This window comes from Phascolarctos cinereus, unplaced genomic scaffold (assembly GCF_003287225.1).
Source record: "Phascolarctos cinereus isolate Bilbo 61053 unplaced genomic scaffold, phaCin_HiC Scaffold_726;HRSCAF=1367, whole genome shotgun sequence".
In the NCBI taxonomy this organism is placed as follows: domain Eukaryota; kingdom Metazoa; phylum Chordata; class Mammalia; order Diprotodontia; family Phascolarctidae; genus Phascolarctos; species Phascolarctos cinereus.
The window spans coordinates 410,568,734-410,594,364 of NW_027556098.1; the positions used below are offsets into that span (position 1 = coordinate 410,568,734).

Below are 25,631 nucleotides of genomic sequence, written 5' to 3' on the forward strand. Positions count from 1 at the left end.
GAAGCACACAGCACGCGGTCTGGGCCAGCCCAGTGGCAGGGGGTCTTTTATTGCTCCCCTTGCTGAGTCCCCCTCCCCATGACCCCCCCACTGTTCCTGGCCAGCCTCGAGATCTTCTCCATGCAGGACAGAGAGCCGGTCGGGCACAGAGCAGCCGCCGGCTCCCCCCAGCATCACCCGCTGCCCGCCAGGCTCTTGAGGGCTGGGTTGGGGTACTCTGGGTTCTCGATGGCGCCAGGCCCGAACTTGAGCTCCAAGAAGCGGCGGTAGTTGTTGGGGGCCTGGGCCAAGAAGCCCGCGAACTGAAGTGGCACCAGCGGGTGGAGGAAGTGCTCGGGGAACTCCACGTCCTGGCGGTGGTCGAGCCACGTGTCCTTGGTCATGACGCCGTTCCGGGGGTAGAAGGGCCACAGGTCCACGTGGAGGTGGTTGGTCTCGCTGTACTGGACCCGGAAGAAGTCTCCCTCCACGGCTTTCTCCCACACGAACCCTCTCTCGTCCACCACCGAGCCGACCTCCGCCCCCCGCAGCTGCTCGCAGTTGGCCACGTCCTCGAGGTAGATGCCCAGGTCAACGTCATAGTCCCAAGGGATGATGTCGCCGTGCCGCACCGCTCCCAGCAGGCTTCCCCCTTCCAGCCAGTAGCGGACCCGGGCGGCCTCGAGGACGCCGATGACGTGCCGGGCGGTCTCGCGGAGGGCCTGCAGGCAGCAGGGGGGCGTCCAGCGGCCCTCGTAGAGGTAGGAAGGAGTGTCGCCTACCACCGTGTCAAAGCACCTGGCCGTCTCCTTGCCACAGCCGAACCACTCCTGCCTCCCGCCCTCCCAGCTGACCAGCCGCATGCCCAGCGTCCGCAGGAGTGCGTCACGCCGGGCGCGGCCTTCCTTCTCGGCCTTCCAGCGGGCGTGGGCCGTGGCCAAGGGAGGCTGCCGGGCAGGGGCGAAGGGCAGGTCTAGGAGGCGCACGGACCAGCCTCGAACCGAGGTCTGAAGGAAGAGGCTAGTGCTCATGGGTCGGGCAAGGGGTATGGAGAGGTTAAAGAGATCCCGCGTCCTGACCACCACCACGACCTCTCCGTCCAGGGCATCGCAGAAGGGAGGGTCTGGGGCTGGTCCGTAGCTGGCTGTCCACTCCCGCAGATTCACCTCCAGCGCCAGGCAATGGGGGGGGTTTGCTGTTGCCACGGGTGCAGCCACCAGCCGGGCATGGGTGTTTTTCAGTTCCTCTGCCATGCGCTGGAGCTGCCCGGGGGACTCTGCCCTCGTCCCATCAGGCACCAAGGCCACAAACTCCGTGTCCACATAAGTTTCTGCCTGGGAAGCGGCAGCCGGCCGATCCAGGGAAGGCTGAAGCAGGGCCAGCCTGACGTTGGGAACTGCAGGAAGAGCTAGGGGCGGGTAGGGAAGGGTGTCGGCGGCCACAACAATGGGCTGGCTGGGGTCATGGTGCAGGAAGGAGGCCACCACCTCGGGCACAGCGTTGTCAAAGGCTTCAAATTCCCGGATGAGTACAGTGACCCGAGAGTCTGGGGCCGAGTGTGGAAGGCGGGGGGGCCGCACTGCCCGGCCCCCCCGCCGGCGCTGCTGCTGCAGCCGCGACACGTAGAAGAAGACAAGGAGGTTGAGGGTGATAGCGGCCGCCAGCGCGACCTGGCATCGGGTAAGACGCATCTGGCTTTTGGAAGTGGGGCTGGCCCCGGGATCCTGGTAGCCTGTGTGGGTTTGGGAGGCGGGGAAAGGCAGGGAGGCATTGAGGCTCATACCCCCAAGACATCCCATAATGCACAGCCCCCCTCCCACTGACCTCCACCCTTCCACTTCCCTTCTTGAAGAGAGAAGGGGCCTAACATGGAGAGCTGGAAGGACCTTGAAGCTCACCTAGTCCAAACCCCTCATTTTACAGAGGAGGAAACTGAGGCTGCAGAGGGTGATTATGATTAGTAGATGGTGCCTTCAAATTCTTCTGTTCCCACTATACGCACTCCCTCTTCCACTCGACACTTCTTTCTGTCCCTGGTGGTAAACAGCTCAAGCAGCTTCTGCTGAACCGACTGAAGGCCTTGTCTCTTGGAGAGGAGGAATCCTTCTCTTGGCCCCCTCCTGCCCCCCGGGCTCAGCCTGGACCATCACAGAGCAGAGGACCCAGGAACTATCTCATACCATCTCACACCTGGACTATCACACACATAGGAAACCTGCTTCTTTCTGTCTCTACTCTGCCTTCAAACAGATCTGCTTTGAGTCCCACACATGCTAGGATGTCAGTTTGCCTATCTGTGGGATACAGGGGCAAGCCTGACCCTCCACCCAGACCGACTGCTGCCCCCTTTCTCTCTCCCCACTCTGGAAGAGCCCCAGGCTCCCCTCAAGGAAGCTGTGGGGCCCACATCTCCCACCCTCCCTGGCCTTAGGCTCTGGGGCTAAGGCCCCTAGGGTCCAAGAGGATGACTCAGTGCTCACCCTAAGCCCTAGGGGCAGGGACCAGTTCTGAGAAAGCAATGAAAGGAACCAGTCAGCAGAAAGAGTCCAAGGCCTGGATGATGTGGAGTAAGCCTCAAGTTTCCATGTAAGGCTGCTGAAAGGAAATGGCTTAGCTCAGAAGTGTTCTGTAACCCTTGAAACATCATGGAAACTTGAGTTGCTGTCCCATTAGACTCTTGTCTCACTGGAACTGGATTCAGGTGGGCAGGAGGTACTCAATAAATACTTGGACCTAAAGGAAGGTCTGTATCATTGCTGGCAACCTGGGCTCCCCTCTACTCCATCCTTTCCCTGTCCAAGACCAGACTGGTTCTAACAGGCTAAGCTAGCTCAAGGAACCTTTCCACTTCCTGTCTGTCTTCTCCACAGCACCCCAGCCCGCCCCCCCAAAACCTAAGCAAACCAAACATCCTCCTTTCCAGACCTTGAGTTCTACCAAACATGGCTAGTCATAGGACATAGGCATTTAAAAGCCTCATAGAAGGATGCAGCTCGCTGACTATGGAGCCCGAGTTCAAATCTTCCCAATAACCTCTAGTACTTCTCTGGCCTCAGGCTCCTCAGCTGTAAAAGGAAGGAAGCTGGGTTTGGAGGTCCCCTCTGGCCCTAATGACAGCATCCTATGATCACTGAGTCCAACTCTGTCACTTTACTGATGAGGAGACTGAGGCACAGGAAAGGAAGGATTCTGGGTAAAGTTGTAAGAGCAGTGGGCAGCAGCCTCCCTTCTGTGAACAGTCTACAGATCACAAAGGTTTGCCCCCATTGGAAGCAAGGCCCTGGGCTGGGTGCAGAGAGAAGGGGTGGAGGGGCAGGAGGAACCCCGAGAAGGGTAAGGTATAGTCCTGATCCTCTCTGGAAGTTTAGTCTAGGAGGGAGACAAGACAGACACATAACTACTATACCAGTATACTGATGGAGCGAGGAGGGATATCAGATGTCATCTCCAAGGCCCTGGTTGCAATCCTAGCTCTGACCCTGACTTCCTGTGTGCCCTTATGAAAAGTCCCTTCCTTTCTCTGGGCCTCAGTTTCCCCATCTGTGAACAGGATGTTCTGGTTCTCCGCTGGTCTAGGATTCTGAGAAATGAGTGTGGGCATCTGGGTGGAAGGGGAGTGACCCCACCCTAGGTCCCACTCCATCCCAGTTTCTATTCTAGCCCAGTAGGCAATCTCAAAGCCCCCCAAGGTAGGGGGCCCTAGAGCTTACCTTTTTAGCAGAGAGGTGTATAGAAATCCCCAAGGCTGATTGCTTTTCCTGCTGAGGGGTTAGGGAGGGAAAAAAGGTTGAATTAGATTCAGCTTTGGGACCCCTTTCAGGGGACTGGCATCTCACCAAATAGCATAGCTGCACAGCTCTGACACCTCCCCCTCCTCAGGTTTAAATGGTATACCCCAGTGAAAGGTAGAGCTGTCTTGAAAGGGGCAGGGCTGCTTGTCTGCCTTTCTCAAGGAGGGACAGTAAATGGGGGAGGGGAATGAGTTGGCCTCTCCTTAAAAGGGGTGGAGTAACCACTGGCACCTTGGAACTCCTTCCCCTTGCATCTGTCTAGATTTAGGAGAGGGGTGAGTGAAAAAGAAGCAGCCTGATGTCCAGTAACCATAGCAACCTGCCTCCCTCCTCCCAACAGCAAACCCATAAGCTCTCCTCAAGCACAGCATCCCATCCCCGGGTGGGTCTGGACACCTTACAAGAGACTGAGAAGAAAGGCCTGTTACCACAGCAACCATTCTTCCCAATTAGGACCCCGTCCCCCAATCTTCTCCCCAGCTTGTTACCTGTGGGGGGGGGCGTTGGGGGGAGGGGAAACATCATGGCAATCACCCTTTCTTTCTCTGGGCATTTGCTCACCGGGGTCAAGGTGCTGTACTGGGCCTGGATACCATAGCAACCTGCATAGTTGGGGATGGACTGAGCGGAAGATGTCTGGGCAGGGGCAAGATTAAGGTGACCATAGAAACATCTCTATGGTAGTTGCCATGGCAACTGGCCTATGGGAATTGGGGGGAAGGGACTAGGGGACAAAATCAAGGGTTACTCTAGCCACTGATCCTGGCTCAGGGAATCCTAAAATTCTGGGGGCAGGGGAAGGGGGGGGGTAAAAGGGTTTGAAGCAGGTGAGTGTTGCCATGGCAACCAAACAGGCCGGGTAGAGGGGGTGGGAGAGGAGACTCACTGAGGCCAGCAGGATTGCTATGGCAACCCATAGGGAGGGGAAGGGGGGGAGAAGAAATCCAGGCTTGGCAGTTTGGACTACCCAGGGTGGGCAGGATGGAGGTGTGGTGTGCGGGTCGTCGTTGCTATAGGAACCGTACAGGGACGGGGAGGAAGGGGTCTAAGGAGGGGCTAGAATGGGAGGGGGACACGGAGAGGTGGGCCAGTTGCTGTAGCAACCGGCGGGCTAGGGCGTGTCTTGGAGTTGAGGTTGGGAGGGGAAGGCTGCAGAATGGCCGGCCAGTTGCTATAGTAACTGGTGCGAGGGGCGGAGCCGGGAGCCCGAGTCCGGCTGGGGTTGCTGGGTAGGACGGAGAGGGGAGGGGTGTCAAAGGGCTTAGGGCCCAGGGCGGCCTTTTCGGCGCGCGGCCGCCTGCTCCGCGCGCCTCCTCCGGGGGCTGAAAGCGCGCGTGCGCGGGCTGGCGCGCGGCGACCGCGGCGCCAGGCTCCTCCCCTCCCCCTCCCATCCCCGCGGGCCCGAGCGCGCGTGCGCGCGGGCAACTGCCGTCCGCGAGGGAGGCGCGCGGGGCAGGCGGCGGCCCGCGAGGGCGCGCGCGCGCTCCAGCCGCCGGCCTCCATGATGGAGGAGCGAGCGGCCCCCGCCGCCGCCGCCGCAGCCGCAGCCGCCGCCGCCGCCGCCGCCGCCGCAGCCGCCGCCGCGACCGCCCCCGCCTGCCGCCCGCCGGCCCCCAGCCCCGCCAAGGGCGGCGGCGGCGGCGGCGGCGGGGGCGGGGCCGGCGGGGGCAGCCCCGGGTCGGGCCCCGAGCCGCTGAGCCTGCCCGGCATCCTGCACTTCATCCAGCACGAGTGGGCGCGCTTCGAGGCGGAGAAGGCGCGCTGGGAGGCCGAGCGGGCCGAGCTGCAGGTGAGCCGCCGCCGCCGCCGCCGCCGCCGCCCCCGCCGCCCCCCCCCCGGCCCGCACCGCCGCCGCCCCCGCCGCGCGAGGACCCGCCCCCGGCCCGCCCCCCGCCGCTGCCCCGGGCCGCGGGCCCCTCACCCGCCGCCGCCGCCGCCGCCGCCGCCATCTTGGACAGCAATGGCCGCCGCCTCCCTCCCCCCGCGGGAGGGAGCGGGGAGGGGAGGGGGGAGAGCGGGGAACGACCCCCCCGGCCCGTTTGCCGGGGAGGGCACGGCGAGGGAGAAGACGACCCCCCCAACCTAGGCTCCTGCGGGGGAGGAGAGGGGAGGGGGACAAAGAGAAGACACGTCCCCCAACCCAGGATCCTGCCCCTGCCGGGGGAGGGGGTCAGCGAGAAGACACCCCCCCCTGCAAAAAGAGGAGAAGGGATAGAGAGAAGAAGGGACAGCACACCCCTTTTCTTCCCACGTGTCTGCCCCGATAAATCGCTTGGGGCAAGAAGTGAGATCCTGGAGGGGGCGGGTGCGCCTCCAGAATGGGCAGGAGCCCCAGAGCTCAGAGACAGACTCTGGGAAGGTGGAACCCCTTAGGGGGAAGGGAAGAGACTCCTGCCCAGTGAGAGGGGCTGGGGCACATGGAAGGGGAGAAAGGTGGACCCTTGGGGGGGCGGGGTGAAGCCTGAGAAGGAGACAAAGGGTAGTGGGAATGAAGAGTTTCCTCTTCAATGATGACTGTTAAAAGTGACCCCTGCCCCCACCCCCATAAAGGATGTTTTAGGGGACTTGGAGAGGAAATAACACCCAAATGGGAGGAAGAGATACTCCAGGAATGAGGAGGAGTTGGGAGGGCTGGAGTAGGAGGATGAGTTTTAGATGTGGATAAGGAAAAATTCTATATAAGGAATAGAAGGCCCCCAACCCCAAACTGGGCAAGTGGCATCCAGAGTGTGCTTCCAGTGTGCCTCTGCAAGTGTCCATAGCACCTTTTAGGTGGCTCTGATTGTCAGGACAGTTCTTACATCAAGCCTAAATTCACTTCTTGGCAGCTACCTCCCCCCCACCAAGGTCTGATTCCTAGGGGATCAAAGGGAGCAGAGTCCCTCTTTGTGAAGATCACACTCGTGAGCCTTCGAAGACGATCCCTAGTTCTTTCAACAGCTCTCCTGGTGGCATGCATTGAAGATCCAGTTTACCAGTGTAGCCATGTCCTCCATAAAGTGGGGTCTTCTTTCAGAACTGGAAGAGAGAATCCCCAGAATAGGAAAGTGAGAAGAACTGGAGGAGGCATTGGTTGATCTAGGACCCCTGGAATAAGGGAAAATGTGGTGCCCGGGATGGAGTGTCAGGGAGGGCTGAGGGCAGAGATGGCCTGGGAATGAGGGAAATTGGGATCACAGCCCCCCAGAATGAGATTCAGAGGGCTAAATTTGGGGAAGGTTGGCTTGGGGAGTGGACACAGGGAGAACGAGGGTGGGACCCCAAGCAGAGATTTGGAGGACTGTGACCTCAGTAATAGCAGCCTGTTGTCGTAGATCGTTGGCCACCTGGTATGGGGGAAGAGTGTCGGATCTGGGTTCAGGTTGGGGCTCTGGACAGATCGCTTCAGCCCCTCAGACCTCAGTTGCCTTATCTTTAAATGAGAGAGTTGAACTAGAGTCTCTGAGGTCCCTTCCGGCACTGCAGCTATGAGCTTATGTCTCTGATGGGAATGTGAGAATTAGAGACTTGGGGGGAAAGAGTGGAGCCTCCGGATATGGGGCCCTCCCCCAGCACGTGGATAAGAAGGTGTTTGTCCTGGGAGCACTTGGGTGCCCGCTTCCTGTCAGGCTCTGGGCCACTTATAGGGATGGGAAGACAGAGATGAAGTAGCCCCTGCCTTTAATGAGCTTATATTTTAGGGGGAGGCAATGTGGGCACAGGAAGCCCCGAAGAATGGGGTAGCAGGGGGGAAACTGTTGGTGGCACAGCAGAATCCAGATCAGGTCTCTGATACTCACTGGCTTTGTGGCCCTGGGCCAGTCATTTCATTGAGCTCTGCCTCAGTGGCCTCATCTATAAAATGGGACTAATAGTCCCCGCGCGCCCCCCCCAGTTGTTGGGGGGATCACATGAGATCGTATATGTGAAGTGCTTTGTCAGCCTGAGAGAGCCATAGATATGCTGCTGCTTAGTATTGAAGCCCCAACAATTGTGTAGACAGTTGAATCATTTTAGGTGGACTTTTTTTCCCCAGAGAAAAATGTTCCATCTGCTTTATGTAGAGGCTCTTGAGCAGAATTCACTTTTCTGTGACTATTCAACTTGTATTCATGTTGTACAGTTGGTGTACTTGGGGCTATTTCGCCCGTGCCCTGGGTCTGCTGTTGAGGGGCTGCATTGGGTCTTTGCTGTTGCCTCCTGTGAGGTGCCTGCCTGGAACAGCTTCTCTCCGCCCCTTTTCATCTGCTCTCGGTTGGGAAGCCAGCTGGGCCACCAAGCTTACAAAGGCCCCTCTGCGCGTGCCACCTCCCCTCCCCCCCCTTTGCTGGGTGGTCTGGTCGCAGAGTGCTCTGTGTCCATTCACTCCAAGATTCCCTGGGCACAGGGAGGCCAGGGCAGAGCTGGGGCCGGAGCCTGGCACTGAAGGGCAGCTGAGGGAGGATGAGGAGGTGGGAAGAATGGGTCAGAGCAAGAGATGCTTGGGAGTCTCATTCACTGACGATTATGTGCCCACTAGGTACCTAGCGAGAGGCCCCCACTTCTCAGGCCACTGACATTTGTGTGGGGCCTTGGGCAGTCCTCAGCATTCTTGTAGGGTGGCGAAGACCTTGTTATCTAGTTGTTGTAGATGAGGAAACTGAGGCTGAGGTGTCAGGTGATTTCCTGCAGGTCATATAGGAACAGGGCTGGAAATCCCAGCCAGGCTTCTTCCTGCAAGTGGTTGTCACTGGGGAGCCTGCCCCAAGGCCCCATTTTGTAGCTGAAATCACTGCCAGTCAGTCCTTCCACAGGAGTTCCCTGAGCTCTTTCTTATTGATGGTCTGTGCTGGCCACTGCTTTGGGCCAAGGAGAGAAGAAAGACCTTTCTTCAGGTTTAGAAAGTACTTTAGATGCCTGCTCTTGGCTGTTTGATGGTCACAGCAGCTCCTGGGGGAAGCTCTCTAGAGATACTGTATACGTTTGTGTGTGTACGCACACACACATACACACACACATGTATTTCCTGGGGCCTGGGTCACTTGTGATTCCAGTGATACTCCTGGTATTGTGTGCACTTTACAGAGGGGGAGGTTGAAGTCCAGATGGGTGCAGTGGCTTCTCCAGGAATGCCCACCCAGGTGTGTCCTGCCTCCAAGCCCAGGCTTGGAGGAGATGAGAAGATGGCAGGGTTGCTGGATGATCTTGGACAAGTTCCTTGCCCCTTTTGAGGCTCAGTTTCCTCTGTAAAAGGTCAAACCAGCTGGTCTCTAGGAGCCCTAAGAACACAGGGCCAGGGAACACACCTGGTCTTTCATTGGGACAGGGAGCTCCTGGAGGAGAAGACTGCCAGTGCCCTCCCCTCCTTGGCAATTTATAATCTGAGAGGGTTGATGGAGAGCAGGAGGGGGCATGACTTGCCTAGGTCAGAGGGTCTGACATGTCAGAGGCAGAATATGAACCCAGGGCTTTCTCTGTGTGAGGCCATTCTGCCTGTCACCTGGATTCTTCTAGTTCTCAGAGGCATAATCCCATGAGGGTTGGGCTGTGGGGCACAGGAATGGTGTGGGCTTTCCTCATGGGCCTCGGACCAATGTTAGCTAGAGCCTCTGGGTCTCCAAGGAGAGGGAGTTGTGTTGGCATTCAAAAGACAAAGTGATGGGGCAGGAGCCCTGAATTAGGGAGTCCAAGGACTTGTGTTCAAATCCCCAATCTAGCACTCACTAGTTTTGTGACCAGGAGCATTCAGTTAATCTCCAGGTGTATTTCTTCCTACTAAATGGAGATCAATGAATAAACAAACATTAAGCACCTACTACGTGCCAGGCGCTAGGGCTCCAAAGGGGGGAAAAAAATGAAAGTGCTGCCCTCAAGGAGAGACAGCACGCACATGTATAAGTGTATCTGAAATACCTGCAGGATAAATACCCGGTCGTTTTTGGAGGAGAGGGTTCATGGGGAAGGGTTGGTGGAGCTGCATTTTGAAGGAGAAAAGATTCTGAGAGTCAGAAGGAAAGAGGGAGGGAAGGAGGCTGTTCCAGGTGCTGGGGAGGCCTGTGGGATGAGGAGGGTGGCAGTGGGGTGACCGTGTTTTGTTGTGGATGAAGACAGCAAGGGCTCCATTCACCTGGCTCCTGAGAAGAGCAGGTCTTGCTCAGTCACTAACCGGCTGGTTGTCTCTCAGACAGGAAGGAGGGAGATGAACAGCAGGAAGAGAAGTGGGAGAGATTTCTCGGCTCCGATTGGGTGGGTGGGAGTGTGGGTAAGAGTTCTGGAAAACTGGGTCCGTGCAGAGAGAGGGTGTGAGTGCGCGTGTGTGCACCGTGTATGGGAGAGGCAGCGCTGAGTGCATGGTGGAGTGCCTGTGGGGTATGTGTGTGTGGCATCCCCGGGTAGGGAGAGGGCATCCCTCTCACCTCCTGTTGCCTGCTTTCCTCGGCTTGCCTGCCGAGTTCCTCCTCGTCCCCCTCCCATCAAGGCTCCTGAGTGGTTGGTCGGCAGGTTTCGTTGACCCCTTCGAGAACCAACGTGAATCTCATAGAGTTAGGGCTGCAGGGGAAGGTTTCTTTCTACTTGCCCACAGTAATCCTTGGAGTGGGCAGACAGACTGAGTTGGGAGAAAAGAGGAAGAGGAGGACTTGGTAAGAGATTTTCCTGCTCAGACTTTGAAACCACAGGAGAGGCACTATAGGTTTTTTCCTGACCACCCCACCCCAAGGGTCTTTCCTCTTCTCTTCTGTGCTCTTGACTGAGAGGCTGTGGCCAGGGGAGAAGGCACTCAGAGCAGAGAGAGGTGGGTAGTAGGAGAACCTGAGGAGGGACTGCCCTATGCAGAGCTCTTCCACCAACCAGGTGCAGTATTTTAAGCACTTAGCAGGTGCTGACCCCATGCTCAGCACTTTGGGGGCTACAGATGTGCTCTGTCAGGGGGTACTCACAGGTAAAGAGATAGAACTTAGAAGCCAAGATCCTCTGTGAGTGGTGCAGATCTTCAGGTGCCTGGAATTTTAGGGAGAGATCAGGATAAAGTCAGTTGGGAGTAGTCACAGACAGGGTCCCCAGAAGGTGGGGATTGAGTTGGGGGTTCATGTGGGTGGAGAGAGCCCTTGACCTTTGCACTGTTAGAAGAGGTTGGAGAGAGATAGCTGGTCCAAGCCTCTCATTTTGCAGGTGGGAAAATTGAGGCCCAGAGAAGGCAGGAAAGCCCAAAGGAGGGGAAGCATGCCGTCCACTTTGAATAGGTCGTGGACACTGAGTTTAGGTTGGGACGCAGCAGGTTCAGGGTGGATGATGAAAGGTGACTGAGTGAAAGTGTCATTTTAGGGACGTGAATCTGGCAGCTTGTGTAGGAAGATGAATGTGAGGTGAAGATGCTGGGGAGGAGGGGAAGCAGGGCCTAGCCTGAGGCTGACCCCTCCTAACCTGACCGGGCAGGAGATGTAGCAGAGCAGTGTGGCAAAGGGAAGATACTGAGTGAGTCAGGCTCTGGCCTCCCAAAGGAAGGGGTCATGGAATCATAAGATTCCTGGCCTGGGAAGCATCGCTCATCTAGCCTTCACCTCGAGCATCTTTAGTTGGTATGTCCTGGGCACAGGTCAGTGCTGCTGAAGGAGTCAGCAGACATGCAGGCCAGTGGCTGTTGTCCCTAGCTGAGGGCTCCCTAGCAGATTGGGTCCTCGTTTAGTTGGGGAGCGGCTGTGGTCGTCTGAAGAGCCTGGTCTGGGCCTAGGAGAAGTACCGAGGAGGAGGTTGTTTAGCTGGTTGATAACCAGGCAGGAATCTTCTCGGCTTTCACCTGAAGACTTCCAGAGATGGGAGATGCATTACTCCTTCTCTCTCCTGCCAAGCAAGGCATTCCATTTTTGGATAGCTCTGATTATGAAGGACTTTTTCTTATGTCGCTTTGAGCCTGTATGTTTTATCTCTGACCTCCTAACCTGGGCCCTCCCTCTTTTTCCTTCTTTCCTCCTCTCAGGCCCAGGTGGCTTTTCTCCAAGGGGAGAGAAAGGGGCAGGAGAACCTTAAGACGGACCTGGTGCGACGGATCAAAATGTTAGAGTTTGCACTGAAGCAAGAACGGTGGGTGAGCTTCCCCCTCCCCCCTTGCTTCACACACCCTGGGGCTCTTCGGCAGAATCTTAGAGCTGGAGGGAGCTGGGAGGGCCTCAGCTCAGCTCATAGGCTGGCATGGCCAGGAGTATGTCTGGGGTTTCCCGGGGAGGGTAGTCCTGCTAGCTGGCAGTGTTTTCTTTGAGAAGTGTGGAGGCCCTGTCTTGTGTATACAGCCTGGCCAAGTTAATGGCAGCACCAAAGCCAGTGGCTCAGCTGTGGCCAAGGGCACCAGGAGAGATGATCGAAGGCCATGCTGCACTTAGGGAGCCCAGAGATTGCCACATGAAACGACTAAAGGGTTACAGAACCATGTGGAAATATGGGAATGAGAATTGGGCCCACAGGTGCTGACAGGGTCATCACGCTAAAGCTGCAGGGGACTTTTGAGACCTTCTGGTCCAAGCTCTTTGTTTTCCAGGGGAACAAATTGAGGGCCACGGAAGCTAGCTGACCTGCCTGGAGCAGCCATTGAGGTCCTAGGTGCTGGGGGTGGGGGGCCTCTCCTGGCTCCAGAACCAACACATTGAGGGGCAGGGATCTCAGTTGGTAATACTGGCTCTCGCTGCAGGCAAGCCATCTCCCCTGTGGCAGTGTAGGGTAGCATCTCCTTGCTTATAGAGTGACAGGCTTTGGACTAAGTGACTTTTCAAGCCTCTTGCAATTCTGGATCCTTCTACGACATCATCAGTCTCTTAAAAGTGGTCGCCAGGCCTCCAGAGACGGGGAGCCTGTTACTTGCTGAGGCAGCCTGTGCCACTGTGAACACCTCTGGTTGTCAGGAAGGTTTTCTTCCCATTGACCTGAAGTCAGTCTCCCCATTACTGTCAAGCACTTCTCCTCGCCGGGCCCTTGGAGCCTGAAGCTTGGCTGTGGCAGCCCTTTCACTTTGTGAAGATGGTGCCCCTGGCCCTCGGAAGCCAGCCTCCTCATGTCATTCTCTGAAGGCATCTTCACCCCGCAGGGCCTCCAGCATTCCCAACAGGCTCTCTTTGGCCTGGCCCAGGGGGCCGCAGCTTGGAGGGTAGGGAGTTGTGGCTTACCCTGGAGCAGGAGGCTGGTGGGGCCTCAGAGGCCCCATTTTATAGGGGAGAAGACTGAGGCTCAGAGAGGGGACGAGATCTGCCCAGGTTCCAGAGCCCCAAGGTACCTTGCCAGCAAGGCTGGTGTCTTCTCACTCCCCCTGGCAGGCTCAGTAGCCCTGCTTTCCCAGAAGGAAGGGAGACTGCTGAGTGGGGGAGCTGAGCCTGCTGTCGCCTGCCCAGACAGGACGGCGGCCCAAAGAGGCAGGGAGGCAGTGTAGTGCAGGGGGAAGGCATGAATGCTGGGCTCTCTTTACCTCCCTTGGGTCCTGCTCCCCTTGGACAGGCAGTCTGGGGAAGGCCAGGGATGGACAGACGCCTTCCCACCATCACGTCTGGAAGTACAGGAAATGAAATATCAAGGAAACGATGAATAGTGAAGTAAGATAGAAGCTTTTTTCCCCTTAAGATCATAGAACCCCTGAAATCAATCCATGGCACCCCAGGTTAGAACCCCATATGTAGGCTGTACATCCTCTGGGGGGAACTAAAGCCTAGAGAAGTCTAGAGACTTGTCCAGGGTCACACAGATCCCAAGCCCAGCGCCTCAGACACTCCATCTGGTATTTTCTCCACTGCACAGCTGCCTTCCAGTAGCATGGCCCAACAGCTCTCCAAGGCCCCTCTCAAGTCTGAACGAGTCCAGCAGTTCTCAAACTCTTCGGTGTCAGGACCCCTTTACACTCATAAAAATTATTGAGGACTGCCCCCCAGGGCTTTTGTTTATGCGGGCCAGGTGGATGTTTGCCATATTAGAAGTGAAAGCACATCAGTCTGTGTAGAATGGATCCTCTGGGGGACTGGGGATCTCGACTGACAGCCGCCTTTTCTTCCAGAGCCAAGTACCACAAACTGAAGTTTGGGACTGACTCAAACCCAGGAGAGAAGAAGTTGGACGTGCTGGAGCAAGGTGTGAGGAGCCGGCCCCTGGATGCAGGGGGTGGGGGGGTTGGCTGGGGAGCAGGGCTCCTTCCGAATCCCTGCCCCCTGTGAGTAGCCTGGCTGCTGTCGGGGCCATCGCCTTAGTCTCTCTCTCTCTGGTTAGTCCCCAATGGGCCTGTGGAGCCAGTGTCCTTGGAGAGCAGCCAGCTGGTATGGAAGGAAGGCCGGCAGCTGCTGCGACAGTAAGTGTTGTGTGGGGCATAGGGCACTGGGCATAGTCTAAAGGCCTCTGAAGGTTGCAGGGATGACGCTTCTGGAAGAGCTTGGGGGATCCTTGGTGATACCTGTCATCCCTGGGGCTGACTTCAAGTAGCTCAGTCTTTTGGGCTGAGGGAGGGTGAGCCGAAAGGAGAGGGAAGCCTGGGGGTGTGGGCAGAGAGGAGTTAGCAGCCCTTGCCTTTGGGGAGCTCCCCCTTTGCCTGGTTTGAAAGACAGCACCCTTCCCTAAGGAGGGCCGCCTGCCCTCCCTTCTTTGGCTTTGCCTCGTGTCCAGAGCTGCTGGGCCCTCTAGGAGCTTCCCTCAAACCATCTTCCTTCCCTCCTTCCTCAAAGGTACTTGGAGGAGGTGGGCTACACAGACACCATCTTGGACATGCGTTCGAAGCGCGTGCGCTCCCTGCTAGGCCGCTCTGTGGAGCTGAACGGTGCAACCGAGCCTGGCGATAGCAGCCCTGGAGGGCTTCCTGTAGGGGAGTCAGTGTTGGCAAAGCAGATCGAAGAGCAGATCAAGAGGTGAGGGCTCCCAGCTCTGGCCTTGTGTCTGGACTTTGGCCTGGGTCCATTCCTGTCTATCCAGCAGCTCAGAATCCCATTCCTTCCCCGCTTCCCAAAGCTGATGGCTGGTTGTACCTAGCTTCTGACACCCAGTAGGAGGGGAGGATTCATTAAGCACCTACTATGTGCTAGGCATGGCTGTGCACTTGAAAAATATGACCTCATTTGATCTCTGGTAGACATGTGCCGTTTCTGTGGACATGTTTGAATTTTTTGATTTATCATATATTACACGTGTTGATTGAACATGCAGAGATTGGCCTCTGCTCAGAGCATCCGTCAAGTCAGAAGGTTACCGCTTTTAGGCTCGGGCCTAGGATTGTCAAGGCTGGCCAGGGCTAACTATTCCTTCCTGCTGGTCACTTTCCCTGGGACACACCCTGATAGGGTTTTAGCAGTCAGGCTTAGGGTACCCCTGTGCCTCTGGGCAGTCATCAGAAAGACAGAAAGATGGGGCCTGGCTCAGGAGGTGGTGGGGTGGCTGGGGGACGGGGCCAGGCGGCCCTCGTAGCTCAGGTCTGGGGACGTTATCGAGGTCACTCGATGAGGACTGAGTCTGTGACCCTGCTCTGGCTGTGGATCTCTTGGGCTCCTGTGGACCCCTCCCCTTCCCCCCTTCACATCTGGGGCAGGAATGCGGCAGGGAAGGAAGGTGCAGAACGGCTGGGCAGCTCTGTGTTGGAGAAGATACCATTCCTGCAGAATTGTGAGGATGAAGACAGCGACGAGGAGGAGGAGCTGGAGAGCTTGCAGCCCAAGAAACAGCGGGTCAAGGTGGGGCTCCTGGGAGGGCTGCAGCCCAGCCGAGCCTCCTGCTGAGTGTGTGGAGAGAGGGAGCAAAGGGCTCTTCCCCAACCCCTCTTCTGCTCTGGCAGCTGATAGCAAGAGCGATGGAGGCTGGCCTGCTCTGTGCTTACCTTGAGCATGGCCCTTCAAAGATACAGGGGATTTAGAGTCTGGCTGGGGAGATAAGAGACAAACAGAGAGAAGGAGGGCCAGCAGGAGATGATGAGAGAGGAGGAGGGAGATGGCAAGTGGTTCTGTCTTCTCAGATCCAGGGCCCTGGATTTGAATCTCAGCTTTTCTGCTGACTAGTTTTGTGACCTTGAGCAGATGAGATCTGCTCCCTGGCTTACAGTTTCTTCTTGGGAGTAATGAGGGAGCCTGACCCAGAAGATGGCTGAGGGGCCTTTTAATTAATTCTGTGGTCGGTGTGTTTGAGTGAGAGCAGGGGTAGATGAGGCTGGCTCAGTGGGTTCAGACCAAAGGGCCTTGAGTACCCGGTTTAGGATTAGAGCTGACCAGGGGCGTGGTGGGGAGGCTGCTGTAGGTGTGTAACAGTGTTTGTTGGCAAGGGGAATCTGGCCTTGTACAAGACCTGCTTGATCAGCAGTGGAGGGGTGGCTCCTGGCTGGGTGTCAGCCCCCAGTTTCCTCCTTATGTTCCTTCAGTTATCATCGAAGTCCCTGGTCCCAGAAATGGACGAGGAGGAGGATGACGAAGACTCTGAGGATGCCATCAACGAGTTTGACTTTCTGGGCTCCGGGGAGGACGGGGAAGGGTCTGCTGACACTCGTCGTTCTGGGGACGGCACTGAGCTGGGTGAGCAGAAGGGTCCCACTCCCAGCACCTCTCCCTTCCAGCCTGCAGCTGCTTCCTGCCCTGGGCTCAAGGTGGGCAGGCTTCCTGAAGGGACCTTCCTCTGGAGGCCATGAGGAAGCCTGCAGTCTTGACCTCTGCCCTAGGAGGGAGAGAGCCATGGTCCAGGCCTTCCTGAGAGGGAGGGGGGGGCTGAGGCAGGGCTGAAGCTCTCTTCTGCTCTGCCTATGTCTCCAGGGCACCTGGGCACTGACCTCCAGGCCCTTGCCCCACTCAGGGGCCCCAGGGGGTAAAGGGACTCATTCTGCCTCCTCCCTGGAGTAGGATGAAGGGAGGGCGGGGGGAGCCCCTTAGGGGACTGGCAGCTCACCCCCTCTGGGGTTTTCCTTTTCCCACCTGGGCAGAAAGTCGGCGGGTGAAGCTGCAGGGCATGCTGGCCGATCTTCGGGATGTTGATGGGCTGCCCCCAAAGGGGACTGGCCCCCCTCCTGGCACGCCACAGGCTCGGCCCCATGATGGTAAGGATCCTGGGCTCCCGTGGCCCAGCTGGCCGGGCATTCTCCCTCCTGCCTTTGGAGACAGGCTGGGGCTGGCACCAGGCAAGGGACTTAGAGGGGGGTAGATGTCAGGTCATTCTAAGGTGGATTGGAACTGCTATCAGAGCCTTTAGCAATCAGCTGTGCTTGGGGTGGTTGTGAGCTCCTTGTCTCTGGAGGCCTTCCAGTGGAGGCAGGCAGATCAGTGATCAGAGGTGTTTGCTGGGGGTTGGCTCAGTGAGGCGCCACCAGGCAGCAGGAAGAGTCTGTAGGTCCTGACTGAAGGCCTCAGCCCAGTCCAGGAGCGGCCCGTGTCCTTCAGGGCCTGCACTGTGAGCCGGCTGTGCTTCCCAGGTTCCCTCGGCTTCTCCTCCGATGTCTTCATCATGGACACAATTGGGGGTGGAGAGGTGAGCCTGGGGGACTTGGCCGACCTCACCGTCAGCAACGACAACGACCTCAGCTGTGACGTGAGTGTGGGGCCTACCTTCCCCGGGTACCGCAGGGGTTAACAGACCTGGTGGCCCCAGCCAGGGACTGGGGCCAGACTCGGGGACGTGGAGACCCCTTTCCCATTCTAAAACAGGCCATGTGTCTGGCCTTTTAGTATCCGTGTGACCCTGGGAAAGTCACTTCTCCTTTTGGGCCTCGGTTTTGTAATCTGTAAGGCGAGGGGGCTGGATTAGATGACCCCAAGATTCCTGTGGTTTATGACCCTAGGAATGTTTCCCTGAACCTGGGGGGTGGGAAGGTGTGTGAGGAATGGAGGGGTGTTGGGAGGGAGCGTAGCTTGGGGAAGGAGAATGATCCGCAGCCGCCCAGAGGGCTAGAATGCAGGTAGCTGGCAGAGAGAGTGAGCCGGGAGCCTGGGGTCCATGTGGCCACAGTGACAGAGGGACAGGCTGTGGGCAGGGATTTCGAGCCCAAAGTGGAGTGGGCTCCCTGTTTCTGGAGACCTACAGAGAGAAGCCTGGCAGAGATGCTTGGGGGGGGGGGTATCTTACCCTCTGGTCCATGAGTTTGATTTGGAAAGGCCTTGATAACTATTTCAATAGAATTGGTTTCCCAGGGGCGTGGTGACCCATGCTTGTGGCATGGCTGCTGGGGGTATTGAGGCTGCTGGGTCATTTGAGTTTGGGGGAGTCTGAACAGTATTTGGACTACAGTCCGTGGGGTGTGTGTACTCAGGCTGGCCCCACGTGGGGAGGGCCACCACAGTGGAGCAGCAGCTCCCCCCAGGACAGCACTTGGGACACCAGCCTTCCCCCCACCCCAAGACAGATGCACATCCATGGGTGTGGTTTCCTTTGTAAGCTTCTCTTCTAAGACCTGAGGAGGGGCCTCTAGGGGTCCATGCCACAGAAAAGGCGAAGGAACCCTGCTGGGCAGACTGGATGACCTCTGAGATGGGGGGAATTCTCTCAGCCCAACCAGATCAAGGAAGATGACTGGCTCTGAGGGTCTGGGGACTTCCCTGGGTCTCAGAGGTCTTTGCAGCTGTTGGGTGCACCCCTGGAGGTGTAGAGGGGGGATGTGGAGGGGCAAAGCAGAGAGATACTTTGTTTTCTCTCCCCCCCAGCTCTCTGACAGCAAAGATGCCTTCAAGAAGACCTGGAACCCCAAATTCACCCTGCGCTCCCACTACGACGGCATCCGTTCGCTGGCCTTCCATCACAGTGAGTCTGCTCTGCTCACAGCCTCGGAGGACGGCACCCTGAAGCTTTGGAACCTGCAGAAGACAGTGACAGCCAAGAAGTGAGTGAGGGCCCCAGGAGGGAGTGGGGAGGGGGGATTGTGAGCACTGCAACCTGGCTGCTGACACCCCATGTCCTCTCTTCTGTGCAGGAATGCGGCTCTGGACGTGGAGCCCATCCACGCCTTCCGGGCCCACAGGTGGGCAAAGGGCAGCTTCTCCTCCCTCCCCACCTTTTTTTTTTGGGGGTGGGGGTGAGGCAATCAGGGTTAAGTGACTTGCCCAGGGTCACATAGCTAGTAAATATTAAGTGTCTGAGGCTGGATTTGAGCTCAGGTCCTCCTGACTTTAAGGCCAGAGCTCTGTCCACTGCGCCTCCTAGCTGCCCCTTCCTCCCTCCCCTTTGAAAGCCCAGGTCTTAAAAATGTTTCAAAGCATGTTTGCTGTGAGGTCCCTGGGGGGCGCCACAGTGCTGGCCTGAAGTCAGGCGTCCCCAAGGTCAAACCCAGCCTCAGACCCTCATTAAGAACTTGAGGACCCTGGGCAAGTCTCTGCACATGGGGCCAAGGCTGTTGGGAGGGTCAAATGAGAGAGTGTTGGTAAAACATGTAGCCCAGCACCTGGCACACAGTAGGCACTCCGTATTGAGAAGTTGGCAAGGCGAGCAGAGCCCATGCTCGTGGTGCCAGAGTGCCTTGGCCACGGTCACCCCAGACTAGAGTGGCATGCCGTGGGGAGATGACAGGATGTGTCCCTGCAGGGCCAGGGTGGGGGACTCTGGAAACACAGGCCCAGCCTTGAGCCTGTGACGGGGCTTGGAACCTTGCCTCTGAGGGTGGCCCGGTAGTGGGGCCCTGCTCATCTCTGCCCATCCCTCCCCCTCCAGGGGCCCTGTGTTGGCAGTGGCCATGGGCACTCAGAGCAAGCACTGCTACAGTGGGGGAGCAGATGCCCGCATCCACTGCTGGAGGATCCCAGACCTCAATATGGACCCGTACGATGGCTATGGTGAGGGCAGCCTTCCCTGGGCTTTTCTTCTCCCACAGGGGACGGGGCATCCCCCTTAGAGTGCCTGGTGCCCCCAAGCCCCCTACACACTCCGGTTATGATTAGCGAGGCCCCTGATGTGTGCTGTTCCTTTTCGAGACCAAAGTCTGTCCCTGAAGGTTCAGAGGCTGAGCCAGAGGGACGTCGTACGCCATAGGCAGTGGCTAGGTGGCTCTGTCTACTCAGTCCAGGACGTGCTGCCCTCAGGGACCTTTCCCTGTCTCCCCCTGTCAGCCAGAGCCCTCCATCGCTGATTGGGAGGAGCAGAGGTGAGTCCAGCCTTGGGTCCCTCTGACAGCTGGCACTTTCTCCTTGTGGCTTGGGCCTAGACCCTGGCGTGCTGAGCAGTGTCCTGGAGGGCCATGGGGATGCTGTGTGGGGCCTTGCCTTCAGCCCCATTTCTCACCGTCTGGCCTCCTGTTCTGCGGATGGCACCATTCGCATCTGGGACCCTAGTGGAAACAGCCCCACTTGCCTGTGCACTTTCCACACAGCTGGCGGTGAGTGGGGTTGGAAATGGGGGGAGAGGGAGATCCCTGGGTATGAAACCTCTAATCAGAGGGGCCTTGGAGGTGATTAGCTCCTGCCCGCACCCTCAGTCTGCCTCTTGCGTCCCTCCCGTCGGAGCAGACAGAACGAGCTTGTCCTTTCCGCTTTCTTGTGCTCCAGCGGCTGAGCCCGGCTTCCCACCCTGTGCCGTCAGGCTTAGGGCCACTGCTGTGCCATGCCAGGGGTGGGGAGGGGGTCAGAGGAGGTGTCGCATAGCTATCTCCCTCTCGCCCTGAACAGAACATGGGATCCCCACCTCCGTGGCCTTCACCAGCACAGAGCCAGCCCAGGCCGTCGCTTCCTTCCGCTCAGGTGACACAGTCCTCTACAACTTCGAGACTGGCAGCGCCCTTCTCACACTGGAGTCCCGAGGGAATAGTGGTAAGCAGTGGTCCCTGGGGAGAGATGGAGGCAGGAAAGGGGAGGTCGGGCCTTTGTCCTTGGCAGGGGCAAACCTCACTGAGCAGAGTCACAGGAAGGTGCAGCTGAGAGGGATTCTCAGATGGAAAACAGAATCTGAGTCGAGTATTTGCCATGTGCTTTCCATATTTTATTTATTGAATGAAACCCTCCCCCTGGGAGGAAGGTACTGTTCTTATCCCCATTTGACAGATGGGATACTGAGGCAGGCCAGGCGACATGCCCGCAGTAATACTCAGTGTCTGGAAGTGTCTGGAGCTGGATTCCAAGCCTGCTGCTTAGACTGAAGGGGACTCCACATTCAGCAGCTGTCCTTGCTCCGTTTTAGAGATTCTGGATGGGACTGTAGAACTGGGGCATCTCAGAACTAAAAACCACCTTAGAATCTATCCAAACCTCCCATTTTACAGATTGGGGAAAACTGAGACCAAATGCTAGGAAGTAACAGGATATAGGCATGGATGAGGTTAATTGGTTTCTCTCCAATCCTGGCTTTTGTTTTTTTTTCTCTTCACTTATTTTACTCCTTTTAGGCCCCACACAGATCAACCAGGTAGTGAGCCACCCTAGCCAGCCCCTTACCATCACTGCCCATGACGACAGAGGCATCCGATTTCTGGACAATCGAACAGGTAGGAGTAGATAGTGTGTGTCTTTGTCCCGATGGCGCCCCCCACCTCTTGCGTTTTCCCGGCCTGACCCTGAGATAGGTATATGAATGGGGAGGTGAGCCATGAACCCTGGGGGGAAGGTCTACAGGGAGCAGACCCATGCTTGAACCTGCTCTCTTACCTGGACAGGTAAATCTGTGCATTCTATGGTTGCTCACCTCGATGCCGTGACCTGCTTGGCTGTTGACCCAAATGGGGTGTTCCTGATGTCCGGAAGTAAGTCCTCTGCGTCTCTGGCTGTCCCTGCCCCCAAGATCCTCCCTGTCCCAGGAAGCAGGACAGCAGGCTCTATGGGAGCAGTGAAAGCAGCCTGGCCAAGAAAGGGGGGCTCATTTTGGGCATAGAGAAAGGCTTGCTAAGTAGAACAGAGTCAGGGTAGGCGGTGCTGGTGCGGGGCAGAAGGATTGGGTCTAATGGAGTTAGGGAAGGCCCTGAGCAGAATTAAAAAGGAAGGAGGCAGGAGCTGGGCCCTAGGAAGGTCAGGAGTGGGGGATGTCAGCCAGGCAAGAGCGACTTTGGGGACTGGATGGCACTGAGGAGGGGGGTGCCTTGCTGCAGCCCCAGCCCTGGCTCTGACTTCCCATAGGCCTTTGTTCTCAGGGCCACTGTTAAATAGGATCAGGTCCTGTAAGGTCTGGCCAGGGATGAGGCCAGCACTGTGCTCTGGGTCTGGAGGAGGAGACACCAGTGCATGGGGAGTCCTCAAGGAGGCTAAAACTCTGGTAAATGGCTCCTTCCCCTGCAGGCCACGACTGCTCCCTCCGCCTCTGGAGCTTGGACAACAAGACGTGCGTGCAGGAGATCACAGCACATCGTAAGAAACACGAGGAAGCCATTCATGCCGTGGCCTGCCATCCCAGCAAGGCGCTCCTTGCGAGCGCCGGGGCCGATGCTTTGGCCAAGGTGTTTGTGTGACGCCCCGCATCAAGCCCTGCCACCTCCCCCCTCTTCACCGAGGAAGAGTGGGGTGGGGCAGGGGCCCCGCAGAGGTGAGTTGGTAAAGCTGCTCTGCAGTGGCCGCACACCCTTTCTGCGTGACCTTTCTGGGCTTCGGGTCCCTGTCAGTACAGGGGAGGGGGTGTGCTTAAGGTTTCTTTGGTTCCTCCTATCATCGTTTGCCTGGATCATTGCAATAGATTTGGTACCTTTTTTGGAAGGCAGTCAAGGTTAAGTGACTTGCCCGAGGTCACACAGCTAGTAAGTGTCAGAGTTTGGATTTGAAAGGCCCTCCTCTCTCCAGGGCCTGTGCTCTGTCCACTGGGCCACCTAGCTGGCCCAGTTTGGCATCTTTTGGTAAAAACAAAAAAACCCCAAGGTTTCTTTGGTTCTAACATGTACTGGTGTGGCTGGCAGGGAGTGCAGGAGATTACCTGTGAGCTCTGCCCGAGCATGGGTCTCCTCTTTTTCAGCTGGTGATTTTCTCCGTTCCATGTCTAGTCTGGGGGAGCAAGATGCCTCTGCTCCCTGAGCCTCATGGTGCTAGCAGCCTGTGGGGCTGGCCCTCTCCTCTGTCACCTTCTCCGTTTCTGTTGGGGTCGAAGAGGGGAGCCATTCTCTCCAGCCAGTAGGGACCTGACGTTTCCCCACTCCTTCAGGAATCTGTTCCTTTTCTCCTCTCCCTTCCCTGCTGGGCTTGGACTCGAGTCCAGTAATAGGGGTGTGATGCTGGGAGGTGCAGCTCCCACTGTCTTGGGACACTCCATCTGCCTCACTGTCCCCTCTTTTGGGGCAGTAGAGATGGACCAGAGGAGTCAGGGCAGTGCTCTGGGGGGCACATGGGAATACTCCCTTGGTCTGTGGACAGTTTGGAGGAAGGAATGGGGGGTGTAGACTAACAGTGGGGGCACCAGGGTCGTATCTTGGGTCACCACAGCTTGCCCCTCGGGCTGCCCAGTCTGTCTCTCCAAGGCGTAGAAACACAAAGACACATACTGCAGACACTAGCTACATACACACACACACACACACACACACACATGACACGCACTCTCTCTCTCTCTCATACACACACACATACACACACACACACACACACACACACATACACACACACACACTCACTCTGCAGACACTAGCTCCTTCCCTACCCCATAAGCATAACTGCCCAGGGGACTATTTTTGCCTAGTCAGGGAGGGGGCCTCCTTTCCTCCCAGCCCCATTGGGGCCAGGGGCCAATGGGGAGGAAGGGGATGGCTCATTGGCTCTAGGGAGGAACATTGGGGGGGAAGGTGTTGAACCCCTTCTTTCACCCTCTCACCCCTTTTTCACACTGTATATTCTGTATAAATCAATACAATTTTAAATGGAAGCCCAGACATCCCTTACCCGCTTCTCTCCAGACGCCCTCCTTTGGTTGTTATCACTGTGTGATAGTCTCTGTTGGTCTGTCCCCTGTCCCTAGTCAGGGTTCCTAAGCTTTTCTTTGTATATTTATTTCACTCTCAGTTTCAGCCCTACCCCAGTCCTTGGCCCATCCTTGGCCTACTCCTCTTCCTGCCTTCCCCCAATTGTTATGTGAAAACCTGCCTCAATAAAACCTTTGGAATAAGACCGGCTGTCGTTTGGAGTTGGGAGTGGGAGGTCTCTGGGGCTCTGTACTGAGGGCCTGGGATTTTGGAGGGGAGGGGGCCCCCTATGTGAGGGCTAGGCCTTCAGTGAAAGAGAGAAGGAGGACCTGGAGGGAGGTGTTTTTAACTTGAGGGAGGGTGGGGTGGAGGAAGTGGAGTCACAGAACCACATCTCCGCTGCCTCCCCTGTCCCTCTGGGACGGAAACCTGTCTCTCTACCATTTCTCTTCCCAGAGTTGGGGGAGCAGTCACTTCTCATTAGGCTGCCTACCCAGCCCTTGCAGCCAACTTTCCAAGGCCTGCTGGAGACTGTTCCTGTCCTAGGGCCGTTCACAGTGTAGGGGACAGAGGACCCACAGCTATCTTAGATACCATCTAGTCTCTCATTGTCCAGATAGAAAACAGGTCCAAAGGCGGGGGTAGAATCGGATTTGGATCTGGTCCGGAACTGTGGTATGCTTCAGTGTGGCCCCCCAGGGGAACTGCTATAGGGAGGGTGGAGAATTTCATGAACAACGTGGAGATATGAGGCCCCTTTGGGATGAGTTGGGATAGAGCCGTAGGGCTTGTTTAGGCCTCAGAACTGGACTGCTCCATCCACAACCCCACTTCCATGGTTGTACACATGGAGCTCATGCCACCCGCCCCCAGTGTGGTGGTTTGGGTTTCAGCTTGAAGCCTTAGACTTCCTTCCCTTAGCCCCAGCCCCCGGATGTGGTCTATAAACAGCCACTACTACTGTCTGGCTACGCCAGCCCATCTCAGAGCTCCTAAGGATATGGGGGGGGGCAGCCTTGTTCCCACTCAGCCCCTCTCCCAACCTTGTTCCAGCACTGTTTTATGGGAGGTCATTACAGTAATCAGGTCCCTTATGGTGACCCCTCTTTCTGGATTCTTGAGAGCTAGAAAGAAGACCCTTTCAAGGGTCACATGTGAAAAAGGAGAGGTCTTCAGAACCTGCAACTCCACAGCTGTGGAGACGTGCAACTACTTTCATGTTAGACTGTCACGTCCAAATGTGGACTGGCCGGGCCTGAGAACACAGTTCCCGAGGCACGAGGCTGTGTACCCGTGGAGGGGACCACACCTGGTTCACTGGGACCCAGGTCCAGGGGTTTTCTGCCTCAGAGGAAGAAAAGACCACTTCTTTTTTGGGGGGGAAGGAAGAGAAAGAGCGAGGATGCTTTTAATCCAGGTCTGTAGGGTTCGATTAAGGCTGTACCTTTATTAACTCAGGATTACCGTGCTCAACTGTCCTATGAGGTAGGCGCTATAATCCTCATTTTAACAGATGAGAAAACTGAGGCACAGAAAGGTTAAGAAGGCTTGGGACAGCCATCCATCCCACTTCCTACTCCTCGAGCGTCAATGCCCCCTGACCCCAAACCCCCACCCTCTGAGGACCCTCTCCTCCCTTGAGCACCTCCTGTCTCCCGGGAAGGGGGGGGCACTTTTGCTCTAGCGCTGGGTTCGCTAGGCAAGACTTCCTGGCCTTCCACCGCCCCTTACAAGTTGAGCTGGAGGATCTCGGGATCCAGGACAACGGCCCCGGGTCCCCCACCCCTCCCACCCCCCTCAGTGGGTGTGTGTGTGTGTGTGTGTGTGTGTGTGTGTATGAGCGCGCGCTTATCCAGGGCCCCAGGGGCATCCTCCCCACCATCCCGGGGTAGCGACCTCCAGGGCATCCTGGAGCTTGGATCCTGGGGGCGCGGGGCCTGGAGCCCGGGGAGGGGGTCTAGCCTGGGCGGGCCAGGGCCCACGCGTGGGGGCTCCGCGCAGCGCTGGGGAAAAGTTTGTTTCCGGGACCTGGGCGGGGCGGGGTCTGGGGTGTGGGGGAGGAGTCGGCCTGGGGGCCCCCGCTCCACTCTCTGGGCCTGGGGAGGGGGCTTCCCGCGCTTCCCCAGGCCGGCCCA

General features: G+C 57.3%; 2 protein-coding genes and 1 long non-coding RNA gene across 28 annotated transcripts; 1 reads left to right on the forward strand and 2 right to left on the reverse strand.

Moving 5' to 3' along the window:
* Positions 1–17: 17 nt before the first annotated feature.
* On the reverse strand, positions 18–5,706 carry FKRP (fukutin related protein). 26 transcript variants are annotated; one of them, XM_078145834.1, is made up of 6 exons: positions 4,332–5,132; positions 3,690–3,740; positions 3,386–3,519; positions 2,460–2,712; positions 1,878–2,169; positions 18–1,711 (listed from the first exon to the last, which is right to left on the reverse strand). In XM_078145834.1, the coding sequence occupies exon 6, from the start codon at positions 1,668–1,670 to the stop codon at positions 174–176; it is 1,497 nt and encodes a 498-aa protein (XP_078001960.1). In that variant the 5' UTR covers positions 1,671–1,711; positions 1,878–2,169; positions 2,460–2,712; positions 3,386–3,519; positions 3,690–3,740; positions 4,332–5,132; the 3' UTR covers positions 18–173. The 26 variants fall into 26 exon arrangements, with proteins under 26 accessions (XP_078001960.1, XP_020834134.1, XP_078001959.1 ...); XM_020978475.2 differs by having other exon boundaries at positions 3,386–3,559; XM_078145833.1 differs by having other exon boundaries at positions 4,259–5,132.
* Positions 5,263–23,701, forward strand: STRN4 (striatin 4). Its single transcript, XM_020978471.2, has 18 exons — positions 5,263–5,559; positions 11,704–11,807; positions 13,756–13,829; positions 13,965–14,043; positions 14,414–14,593; positions 15,268–15,409; positions 16,087–16,237; positions 16,639–16,752; positions 17,125–17,240; positions 18,350–18,525; positions 18,616–18,663; positions 19,350–19,471; positions 19,840–20,010; positions 20,300–20,440; positions 21,013–21,111; positions 21,280–21,366; positions 21,896–22,139; positions 22,560–23,701. Exons 1-17 carry the CDS (start codon positions 5,272–5,274, stop codon positions 22,063–22,065), a joined length of 2,262 nt encoding a protein of 753 aa, XP_020834130.1. The 5' UTR covers positions 5,263–5,271; the 3' UTR covers positions 22,066–22,139; positions 22,560–23,701.
* Positions 20,595–22,607, reverse strand: LOC144454253 (uncharacterized). The gene is made up of 2 exons (XR_013482592.1): positions 22,521–22,607; positions 20,595–21,411 (listed from the first exon to the last, which is right to left on the reverse strand). It is a non-coding gene; the product is annotated as an uncharacterized LOC144454253 (long non-coding RNA).
* Positions 23,702–25,631: the final 1,930 nt, after the last annotated feature.

Bases quoted from the DNA above. Each gene is read 5' to 3' on its own strand.
- STRN4 (XM_020978471.2), top strand. From the start codon at position 5,272: ATGATGGAGGAGCGAGCGGCCCCCGCCGCCGCCGCCGCAGCCGCAGCC. The intron at 18,664-19,349 runs GTGGGCAAAGGG...CTCCCCCTCCAG, and splicing joins CACGCCTTCCGGGCCCACAG to GGGCCCTGTGTTGGCAGTGG. The intron at 20,011-20,299 runs GTGAGTGGGGTT...CGCCCTGAACAG, and splicing joins CACTTTCCACACAGCTGGCG to AACATGGGATCCCCACCTCC.
- FKRP (XM_020978489.2), bottom strand. From the start codon at position 1,670: ATGCGTCTTACCCGATGCCAGGTCGCGCTGGCGGCCGCTATCACCCTC.